We start from the raw sequence: 11,973 nt of genomic DNA, 5'->3' as shown, positions 1-11,973 counted from the left end.
TTAGAAAAACAAAAATTAAGGATGCTTTAGACTTTGAATTTTACAGTCAATGATCAATGATTTTTGTTGAAATGGGAGCAAATACTAGCTTATGGATGAGATATGTGATTGTTTATTATAAGGTTCATATTACTTCAGAGATTAAACGATTATTTTACAGAGAAAATGGCAAATGGTCTTCTTACACTATGAAAAGGCATCTAGAAACTATGACTGAAAAACATCTGTGAGACCAACAGTATGTTAAAAGCATAGACAGCATCAACAATCTAAATTATACAGTATATGCTGTTGACCAAGATCCAGGCCATTTCCAATCAAATAAAAGGCCACAACAGTGTGTTACTGATTTGTATTTTCTAATTTCAGGGTAAATGCAATTAATCTAGTTTCAATATACTTCAGATGTAACCAAAAATGCTAACATTTAGCTTGTTCAAAAACGTCTGACTGGCAGTGTTGATCACATCCTCAGTGTCAACTTACCTATCATGACACACCAGTCTGACCTCACCACTCTCTCTTCACTTTCACAAACCTTAATACTGCAACCTTCTCCAAAAAAAAAAAAAAAAAAAAAAAAAGAACTCAGTCAATTAGTGACAAAAAATTAAAAACACATTTCATATCCCCAGCAGTTATAGAAACAATTTCCGTGGTGAAGATTATTGTTGACACAAACAAAAGAAATAATAAAATGACTGAGCATCGGCCACAAGCGAAGCAGTTTGGGATTATTTTATCATAGAATGCGATGTCTGATGTTCTCTGATCCTTAAAACAAACAAAAGGGGGAATGACATGGTTGTTGCTATTTTGACATTTTCACACTGCATCTATGGTTGCTGATGAGACAACGGTAAAAAGTAAAATACGCAATTAATATTTGTATTGTTATTTTTCAGTAAATGATTCCATATACTACTAAATCACTGAAGATAATTCCCAGCTATTCCCAGGATGTCTAAGAATTAAGGATCAGAAGCCAACAAACGGAAAATAATTCATAATGCAAATGCTAGCATGATACAGGAATTTAAGGACATGTCTGTGGCATACAATTCAGTCTTTTATTTTCTTTATATTTACAGATTAGAGGAAAATTTATCTACTTCTATACACTGTTCCATGTAGTTTCTGTGTCAGTTGACCACTTAGCTTTTGTTCGTTACCACAATTACAGTAGTATGAAAACCAAGACGTAACGTCCACTCAAAACTGAGGAAGAGAAAATGATAAAAACTTCAACATACTTATTTAGTAACCAACAAAACCAACTTCAATAAGGAAAAATATGCAGTTAGCTAAGTGGTCAACCAAATCTCGCCTTTTTTATTTTTATTTTTTATTTTTATAACTTTTTTTTAGCATTACGTACATATACAAGTGTAGATAATATAAGTATATATTCATATATACATAATGAGTATGTATATATACCAGTAATGCATTCATTATATATACTTATTTTCTTCACAGATATGTGAAACAGGAGAAAAGATGACCGTTACAAATAAAAAGTTAAAATGAAACAAAATGCAGAAAACAAACCTACTAATAGAAACAATTTGTAAATGCACTTTTCACTATATTTTTTGTTGTTGTTTTTAAAAACAATTTTGCCTTTTTTTTTGTTTAGTTTTATATTTCATCACTTACTTATTATGTGGGAAGGGGGGGTGACACTCATTTAAAGTAGGAATAATACCCATTGCTACCATTTGAACTTCCTATACTCAGCTCTTGTAGGAGGGAGAGAGGGTCGCTGTTCTTTTTGACCTGTTCAGGGCGAACAGCTCGGGGTTTGGGTGGAGCGCGGAGGGCACTGGCATACGACATGGTGGGTGGTTTGCTTAAATTGGGAGCCCCCTGGTTGGCCTCTGTGGGAGCTTGCGGCGGTGGCGGCGGCGGCGGCTGCGGCTGCTGCTGCTGCTTGTTATTGGGCATGAGAGGAGGAAACTGTCCAAGGTGCTGAAGGGAGTTGAGGGCGTGTGGGTGCGTCTGCTGTGCTGCTGTGGCCTCGGCTTTCACCTGCTCCTCCGTCTGACGAAGGGCCTTGGAAGCTGCAGGACCCGAAAATGACATGATTAAAAGATAGAAAAAGGTGCCCCAAAAAGATTGCGGAGATAAATTAGATTTAGATGGAACATGAATATACATATAGTTCTCAAAAGTAACAAAACAACTATGTGTAAAAGAACATAATGCCTAACAGCAGCATATTTGGAGATACTTACCCAGAAGGTCCCGGTGCTGAGCGAGTGAGCCGGCTCCGTTACATGGAATGTTCTGGAACGGGCCGGGACCCCCACCATTACTGGGCCAGAGGTCATGTGACGGGTAACCATACGGGGCATGTGGGTGCTGATGATGCTGTATGTGCGGATGAGGGTGGTCCTGGGGGTCTGATGTACAGGGCTGAGACTGCTGGGAAAGGGCATTGTGGGCGTTGGCTGGAGACGATTCATCTGGGTAGCTAGACGAGATGCGGCGCTGATAGAGAGGCCGGCCTGGACCTCTGGGTTCATACTGGATGGATGAAATAGAGAAAAAAGGTGAAAACGATATACTAAGTCACACAGAACCACAGATGTACATAAACAACAAGCACAACAGCATCATCCTTTCACAGCACTTACTGATTCAGTGATGGAGGCATAAATAAAAGCAAAAACACAACAACTCCTGTGCAAGTATTTGTCAAATAACATTCTACTTCCTGCACCATTGCTGTGCACAGAGCACCTCATTGTTTTGCAAACTACAGGCATACAGAGGTTTGTATAAATAGTTACTACAGCATCTATCTGAAGTAGTTTTAGCCTGCACTGAAGCCTGTGTCCCCTTAAAGGTCCCATGGCATTAATTTGGCATTTAACATTAATATGAGTTCGCCCAGCCTGCCTATGGTCCCCCAGTGGCTAGAAATGGCGATAGGTGTAAACCGAGCCCTGGGTATCCTGCTCTGCCTTTGAGAAAATGAAAGCTCAGATGGGCCGATCTGGAATCTTCTCCTTATGAGGTCATAAGGAGCAAGATTACCTCCCCTTTCTCTGCTTTGCCCGCCCAGAGAATTCGGCCCACCCATGAGAGAGAGAGACATCATGGCCCCCTCTTCTTCTCAATAGCTACAGACACATATATGGCACATCCTAAGGAAAGCTCATTGTGGGACTGGCTCTAGTGGCTGTAATTCTGCACCAAGGCTGAATTTTGGGAAAGAGACTTCAGATACAGTATTAGGGGACCACTAAGGCCTATATAAAAGCATCCAAAGAGCACCATGTCATGGGACATTTAACTCCTCCTAACTAAAGTTTAGATATTTTATTTCAGTATACGGCAAATGTTTAGATACCTTGACAGGGATCCAAATAATAAACATCCAAATAAATGAACAAACTTACCTCATCTACATTGTGAAGGGCTGTGGCTGCTGATGTTCTGGGGGACAGTGGATGGTAGGACTCCTGGTCTGGACCTTGACTCTGTTGGTGTTGTTGGTGTTGTTGTTGTTGTTGTTGTTGGTGTTGTTGTGGTTGTTGGTGTTGCTGCTGCTGCTGCTGCTGCTGCTGCTGCTGCTGCTGCTGCTGCTGTTGTTGTTGTTGTTGTTGTTGTTGTTGCTGCTGCTGCTGGTGCTGATGGTGAAGTTGCATCAGGTGGACTTGCTCTTGTCTATTAGGGTGAGGCATCATGGACAGTCCATAAGGAAGGCTGTGGCCCTGGTTCCCTAATAGGTGGTTCTGCTGTGGTTGGCTCACTGACGCAGCTCCACCATGAGGCCACTGGGCCTCTTGCAAAAGGTATTTGACCTGGGAGGGAGGGGGGCTGGCAGAGTGGGCTGGCGGCTGATGTGGGTAGCTACCAGTATTATACAGGGGGTTCCCCGGGTGCGGTTGCTGCAGAGCTGGGTTGTTGAGAAGGGTGTCGTTAAGGAGATCGCGGCCTGCGTCGTGGGAGTAAGGTCCTGGTGGGAAAGGGCCTGCATGATTGGAGGTGGCGGCTAAGGAGGACGAAGGGTCACCTGAGGCTCGGGGCTGGGACTGGCGGTACTGGAGGAGACGAGATTGGGGTGGGGGCTGCATCTCAGCTGCATCCCTGCGTTCAGACTGTTCCTGTGGGGGCATCTCTCTCAAGAGGCCCGGGTACCTGGAAGTTGAAAATGTATTTCTTTACATCTGAACTCTGTATTATGTTTGTAAGCAGGAGCAAGGAAAAGAAAACTATTTAGGAACGACAATTACAAGGTTTAACAATAGCCATGGCAACCAACAAAAAGAAACGTACAGCAATGGTTACGGTGTAAGTCAAATTTCAAGTAGTTATCTTGTTTTAGCTAGCTGTGCTGTTATAGTCGATTTTTAAATCTTACATAATATGTTCATTGGAAAAACGGCAATATTTCTTTAGTATCAAGTTTAAAATGGTGCTTAGTCTTGCCTGGTGAAAGGTGGCCCAGTTGGGGCAGAAGTGACAGCTTCATCCTCCATATTGGCACTAAGGCCCCAACTAGCTGCCCTGAGCAGCTGATGGGGGAAGCGAGCTATGCCAGGCTGAGCAAGGTGGGCGAGCTGTTGGGGCAGAGGGAAGGCAACGCTGCCCTGGAGAAAAGGGCCTGCAGCCTCCCCCCACTGGCCCAGTCTGGCTGCCTGCTGCTGCTGGCTCAGGGCCTCTAGAGCCAATGGACCCTGAAGGTCTGAAAGGGGAACCACATGATTAGTTTTAGAGTCACTGGTGAGGTCCTCATGACTCGGTGGGCTATGGTACTGTACACTGTTAAGCTCTTTAAACTGATATACTATGAATGATTATCTAGTAAATGTTTCAATACAGGAAAGGAACCATAGAACTAGATATAATTGCATAATTTCTCTACACTTGAGCAGTGTAATAAACAATACTAGCTTTAGTCCCATAGACCAAATACGAAAGTGACATCTGGTTTAACTTGTGGGCGAAGGCAGCTACAGATTAGCCTCACAGAAAACAAAGGATCTTGCCAAATAAGTCATAGGAAGGATCTTTTCAAACTGAATTTCAAAATATTTAACATTTTAATATTTTAAAGAGCTGGCATTACAACCAACATCTTCTGCATCTGCTGAAATTTCAGTTGTTTATTCAAAAAGATCCTCCACTTACCCAAACTATCTCCCAGGCTTCCATCATGTCCGTCCTCCCCAAAGCTGTTGACCCTGTTATGCTGCGACAGGCCTGGGTGGTGGCCCCCTGAATGGCCCATTGGAGTTCTAATAGAGCTACTCATCTCCTCCACCACTCCAGGCTCTGAACCATCCAAAGTGGGAGACTGGACAGCCCTGTGAGGGGGTATGGGACCACTAAAGAAGGAAGCGTTGTGGCTACCACCAGTGTATGCAGGGCTGAGCTGTTGACTCTGTGGGGCCATCCCGGGGTGTTGAGGCTGGCTGACCCGATAAGGAAGCCTAGAGACTGGATACTGTGGGGGGAAGGCTCTTCCACCGGCAGGATGTGGAGGAAAAGCTTGGTTGGGTGGTGCCAGGTGGTAGTTGAGAGGTCTTTGGGCAGCTGAGGGATCTTTTCGATGGAGCAGCGCATTAGGAAATCCAACTAGCCCATCTGCCTGCGAGTCTAGACTTCGACTTTGGCCTGTGTCTAATTCTCCCTGGACCCAAAAAAAAATAAAATAAAAATCCAAAACTTCATGAGCAAACACTTTTGGCTCTACATAAAATAATCAAGTTGCTTATGGTTAAAAAAAAAAAAAAAAAACATTAATGACAACATCTTGCCTGTTTTTCCTTCATGTCTGCAGTTTTCCTCTCTGGTGTCTGAAGACGGCTCTGTTCTGCCTTTCGGCATCCCTCTAATTTACCTAAGAAGAAGTCAAAACCCAAAACAAACTTATTACCATATGCTTGGCTATTTTATACAGTCACTTATGATTGTGGGTGGTTGCTTGATGTGGTAAATTAAATCAATGCACACCATTTCTGATGGGGTCTGCCTGTAGCTCCTTGTCAGGGCTGGGCTGGCCCATTCCAAGAGGGGGGCCCACTCCACTGTAAGGAATGGGGGAGCCTCGATTCTGGGCCTGCAACAGATTGAAGTTGTAGGCCATGGCTGCTGGGTGGCTCATGATACGAGGGTCCACAGCAAAACGATTCTGGTAACCTGGCCAAGGCAACTAAGGAAATAAAAACACAGATTGACAGATTATTGTTTAAGACACCATGAAAGAGGATAGGGAGGAAAACATGCAATGTGGATTATGGACAGCACAACCGCCAATAATGGGAATTACAAACTAACGTATAAAGCCAATACCTAAGTTTTAGTCCTTTCGTTTCAATCATGATCACGTACAAAAACCACCTGTATGTCGAGTATGACATTAATGTTTGAACAGTAATGCTTGTGCATACTTTTATTCCATTTAACTGTACTAGGAACCATGTGGAGCTTCATTGTCCCATACAATATGTAATACCACACAAGTAACATACATTTAACACAGAAGTGAGCTTCATAACAGTGGACTCATCTACATAAGAAAAAAACTGATATTCTCACATTGTAAAATAAATGTGATTTTTTTCACAAAATATGCACATATTCCACTGACACATTGACACTTAGAGGTGCAATCTTATAGCCTTGTGAGACCGTCCTAATCTCGCGAGCTCCAGTTTTCCACTCGCAGATCAGTCTGGCATCTTGAGATAGAGAAAATTTGGAGCGGACCAATCAAAACCAAATTGGTTTTGAGGCGGGTTAGGTGGTGATAGACAGATGGTTTATCCAATCAGCTAACCAGTATTTTCAGACAGCGGTAGCCCTAATTCTGTTAGCCACTCGCTAATGCTTTTTTTCTCTTGGATCTTTTTTTTGGAATATGGACCGGGAACCTTAAATGGTGTCTTTTATTCCTAAATTCTCGTTACACAAACGGCAAATCTCCTTTACCGACATGTTGCCTGCTTGCTGAGCTAACGAGCTATGCTTTGCCTGCAGCAGCAGGGGCGGGCTTGTGGTTGTATTTTCATACACTTCGTGGATCTGATTGGTTGATTTGGCCCGTCTATCACCAACATAGGTGATAGACAGATGGTTCATCCAATCAGCTAACCAGTATTTTCGCCCCTTCCCAAAAGTTCTCCAACGGAAAGTTCCCAGATGGATATGCCGAGCAAATGCGAAGCAATCCATCTGGCGGAGTCAGGTTAGCAATCTTACACTTCCATAGTTTTCTTCTTCCTTTGTAGTAGCTGAAATATATGACCTTGACATGTTTTGCACATTGGATAAGTATACATTCTTACACATAGTCGTTTGTTACCAGAATCAGGAAACTTACAGGCAGGGGCATGGACATGACCATGTTTCCACCATACACAGCTGGGACGTAGAGGATACTGGCGCCTGTATGAGGATCTATCCTCTGAACAGGACTGGGCGACTTGCCCATGCCAGAAGGTGTGCTACCCAAGGGTGGTGTAAATGCCCGAATAGGGTTTCCCATTAGCACGGCTGGGTTGGGTTGGACTGCAATGAGAGAAGATGGCATGGTATTACAAGTAATTGCAAATGGTTCTTAACCCTAATGTGATGACACATTGATAGTAACACGCAAGCCAAGGCATATCTAACTATTCATAACTTGAAAAATGTTAGACAATAACCTGTAGGATTCTTTTAGAAAGAAACAATGAATAGCTAATGGCCAACCTGTATTTATCTTGGTGTGAAGGACAGGAAGAAGGGATTTGCACATATTCCAATTAATTTCTTTTCTCAGTTTAGGCTAATGTAGATGGTAACATCGTATTAACAACTTCTTGCTGTGTTGTTCAAGGCTACATTTGCCCTGATGGCTTTTATAGCCTCAGGCCTTCATGCATCCATCTGGGCTACTGCATTAGACTGGCTCATATCAAGCTGTCGTGTTGTGTGCTTGTTTGTATGTAGGGAGACAGAGTAAAAAGAAAAGCTTGCAAATGGAAACGCTTTCACTATTGCACTGTTAAGACCTGACCATAATATACAAAACATATGTTGATAATTACAGAAATGCTTTTTGGGTGGATTTTTTTGTTCTATATGTGCTTGTATGTATAAAATAGTCATTGTTATATCTTATGTAAATTTCAACTGTTAACGCTACAAGGAAACCGACTCATTAATGCAGCATTTATCAATAGTGGATTATACCTTAATAATATACATCTACATATGCCCCAAAATGCGGGATGAGCTACTGACAAAAAATTGAAAGCCAGTCTGTAATTCAGACATAAAAATAAAAACAAATCCACTTTCAATGTTTGTCAAGACATAACTTAGGAGCATGAGATAACAATACAGGAAAGAAATCTTTCATAAAATGGTACCCTTTATTATTTAGATAATCAACAGGGGTAAACATAGGCAGTAGAATACACTTACCATATCCTTCAGGTGGAAGGTGCTCTACGTGGTTTGCATGTTTCCCCTGTAAGACAAAAGAATCATTAAAAAGTCATTGAGCAAGACTGTAAAGAAGTGTTCATAGAGGCCAAATGGAAAGAAAAGAAAAGTCAGTGTGGATGAGTGTGGGGTAAATACATGATTCTGGCAACGGTAAAGCAATATAGGAACTGGGCAAACACTAGTTGCAGTATGGTCCTGACTGTCCCACATCTGTCACAACAGCCCCTTTCACACAGCCCATTGAAGACGGGTCTGTTGCTTTAAAGCCGCCTTGCCATCTGTGTGACGGAAAGGGGGGACAGAGTTGTTGCACCTTTAAGCAGGCAGCGGAGGTGGTCATAGAGCTGTAACAGAGCTAAACCGGCATTTGTATAGAAAGGGAAAGCCGGCATGGCGGGACTACATGCAGTTGCGCACGATGCGTGAGTCGTCCCACAGGCAGGTCAAAAAGTGACAAAGCAGCGTTATGGGGCAGTCAGAGCCTCTTACTAACTTACAACTATTCTCATTAAAATGAAAAAATTGAACTTTTTTGTCAGACCATTTGTCAAGTATTCAATTCACTCAGGAGTATAAACAAATAGGCTTTACCATGTGGATATTTCATATAGACTTTTTATTTAGATAGAAAACATGCTATATCGTGATATACATTGTTATCGAGATATGAAATGACCTATATCAGGACAGAAGATTTTGGCCATATCACCCAGCCCTAATTGTATCAATAAATCCCATGAAGACACCAAAGCTATCGATCAATGTATGCTATAAACAGCCACAGCCTACAGTATGCCTCTGTCCTAGAGAACTCCAAAATATCAAAAACACATGAAAGCCAGACACAGATTCGGACAGCGACTGCTCAGTTAATTCTGGATCCATTTTGTGACTGCATTTTAGTTTTTCATGCTACAAGTCAACATGTCTGTTAAGAAAGATCTATTCTTTCTACTACTAAATGACCACAACCAAACCCCATCGCTAATCTCTTTCTCCAGGGGCTTCACAATACAGCATCTACAATGTAGATACAGAGAGTTTGAACTGAATCCTGATCAATATTGACACACATGCACAATTACTCATGTGGGGGTGCACGTGCACACACAAACGCAGACATACACAGCAGTGGGCTCGCATGAGATCTCCCCATACCGGAGTCTAGGTGGACCCTATCTCATGTGTTATTAATCATTACACGCAAGCATACACAGCAATCTACTTTGAGCTCTTTCAATGGATGGTTTTGTAGCCCAGTCTCTTGGTTGATTGTGGTGTTAACATGTAGTCCTTGACAGTGAATATGCTTCCTTGGAGGAGGCAGAAATGAATGACCTCCTCCATTCCATGAGATCCACTCTGTTGCTATGCTGATATTATAAAAAGCGGATATTATTTACCTTTCAGGTAAGGGACACTTGTCATATTACTAGGAAGAAATTTGTTGAGTATAATGAAGTCCATAAACTAAACTAGGTTTCCCAGTATTTAGGCTGCTACTACTACTATTGCAGTCTTTTGCACTAGGACTATATTTTTTTGTATTTCAGCAAATAGTTCTGAACCAACGATGGAAAACAATTTGTTAAAAAAAAAAAAAAAAAAGTTAAATAAAGTTAACAGGACTGACTTGTTGTAGCAATGCTGTAATGTGTTCCTGATACAAACCCAGACAGAAAAAGTTTGAAAGTGAAGACCATTTTTTAAGAAAAACTAAGCCTGCACATAAGACAGTTAAAGATACAGCTGCAATTGCAGTAATTCCAGTATTAAACAGCCGATTATGTTGAAACCATGTTGTGTTTTTCTGCCATGCTCATGCACAGCATACTCAATGTTGATTGGTCCTTATGGTTATATATATATATATATATATATATATATATATATATATATATATATATATATATATATATATATATATATATATGGCTGTCAATCGATTAAAAAAAATTAACTAATCGCGATTAATCGCTTTTTTAAATTGAGACTAAAGCTTATAATAATGGATATTTAAATGCTAAATCACTTAACTTTGCAAATATGAAGAAAAAAACAAACAAGGAAAGGTTCTGCTAAGTTCCGAATGTTTAATATCTTTCAGAACAACAGCAGCAACAATTTGGCTTAGTCCTGCTGAAACGGCTAGAAACTGTCTGACTTGAGAGCAGATTTTTGTCACCGTCCCCGGCTGCTGTCGCCTGCTCTCGTCTACTTTACAGACAAGGAGCAGTTCATCTCCAACGAGCCGAGAGTTCAGTCGGCGGCAGGGCAGTCGGGACTCACCCGGAAATGGCGAGCGGAATGAGGTGACTAGTCTCTCAAAATCTGACGAAAATCTTCTAAACTGACCTTTGTTGAGCTGAAATGAAGACAAATTCAGCAACTGCACGGCCTATTTCTCGCTTAAAATGTTTTCAGAAACATGTTTCAGTGTCTGGCTTCGGATTTCCGGAGAAAACAAACCCATGTGACGCGTTCGTCCAATCAGCTGCCGGTTTTCATTACTTGGGCAACAATACAGAGTAGTGCCGCCTGCTGTTATGTAGACGTATTACGTTTCTCAGCCGCCACATGAAGTAAACAAACACAGCTGCGTTGATTTTTTTTAAATATTAAAAAATGTACGCAAAAATGTACGCGTTAATTTTGACAGCCCTAATATATATATATATATATATATATATATATATATATATATATATATATATATATATATATATATATATATATATATATATATATAGTGAGGTAGGCATGACATGGCAACCAAATATCAAACTGGTGCAACTAATTTAAAAGTCAGTCTCTGCAGAATGCAATGATATTGTAATAAATGCACCAAAGATACAACTGCGAAGCATGTAGTGTTAAGTCGAGTAGGATCCCCTTCTTAAAACTGACTGAGGTCTGAGATAATGTCGCAGTGGTAGCTTTGCATGGCTGATATTTTAGGGCATAACATTAACTGAGCAACGCCAGACTGAAAATAGTGGCAAGAACCAAGTTTAATGTCTCATTTGATCAATTTTCTCAAACAGCAGGAGTCTGCCGAGGATGAAAAGCACTTCTTACTGGATCTTAAAAATACTAGATGACTTTAAACTGGCTGTCATACATGGTCTAGGTTGCTTGTAATGTTACATTATTAGCCCTAACTAGGGCTGCACAATTAATCGCAATTGTATCGAAATCGCAATATGGACTAGTGCAATATCCAAATCGCAGGTGTGCGCAATATTTGTTAATGACAAAATATGTGTTAAACCATTCTGAATTAAGTATTTCGGTGCTGCAGAGATGTCCTGGCCTACAAATCGTATTCTAAATTCACACTATAATCATTTTAATTTCTTTCCATGTTAATAATTTTCAATGAAAATGAGAATAATGATACAAAAACGATCATTCCCTCCAATATCGTGAATCATATCGCAATCGCAATATCAGTCAAAATAATCGCAATTAGATATTTTCCTCATATCGTGCAGCCCTAGCCCTAACCATTTTTTCCAGCCAAGT

The 11,973-nt window shown here is 41.1% G+C and overlaps 1 protein-coding gene across 1 annotated transcript in view; it reads right to left on the bottom strand.

The window, feature by feature from the left end:
* Nucleotides 1-338: 338 nt before the first annotated feature.
* Nucleotides 339-11,973, bottom strand: part of helz (helicase with zinc finger) — a 65,669-nt gene continuing 54,034 nt past the window's right edge. Inside the window, exons 25-33 of the mRNA XM_028595170.1 lie at nt 8,425-8,470; nt 7,337-7,524; nt 5,968-6,166; nt 5,772-5,854; nt 5,143-5,644; nt 4,441-4,696; nt 3,408-4,149; nt 2,238-2,529; nt 339-2,063 (exon numbers count right to left, since the gene is read on the bottom strand). Of these exons, the coding sequence (XP_028450971.1) occupies nt 1,687-2,063; nt 2,238-2,529; nt 3,408-4,149; nt 4,441-4,696; nt 5,143-5,644; nt 5,772-5,854; nt 5,968-6,166; nt 7,337-7,524; nt 8,425-8,470 (2,685 nt within the window). The 3' untranslated portion in view covers nt 339-1,686. The remainder of the gene's footprint in view (nt 2,064-2,237; nt 2,530-3,407; nt 4,150-4,440; nt 4,697-5,142; nt 5,645-5,771; nt 5,855-5,967; nt 6,167-7,336; nt 7,525-8,424; nt 8,471-11,973) is intronic.

Source organism: Perca flavescens, chromosome 2 (assembly GCF_004354835.1).
Source record: "Perca flavescens isolate YP-PL-M2 chromosome 2, PFLA_1.0, whole genome shotgun sequence".
In the NCBI taxonomy this organism is placed as follows: Eukaryota; Metazoa; Chordata; class Actinopteri; order Perciformes; family Percidae; genus Perca; species Perca flavescens.
The sequence above is the reverse complement of the archived record's forward strand: the minus strand, read 5'-3'. Positions and strand labels throughout refer to the sequence as shown.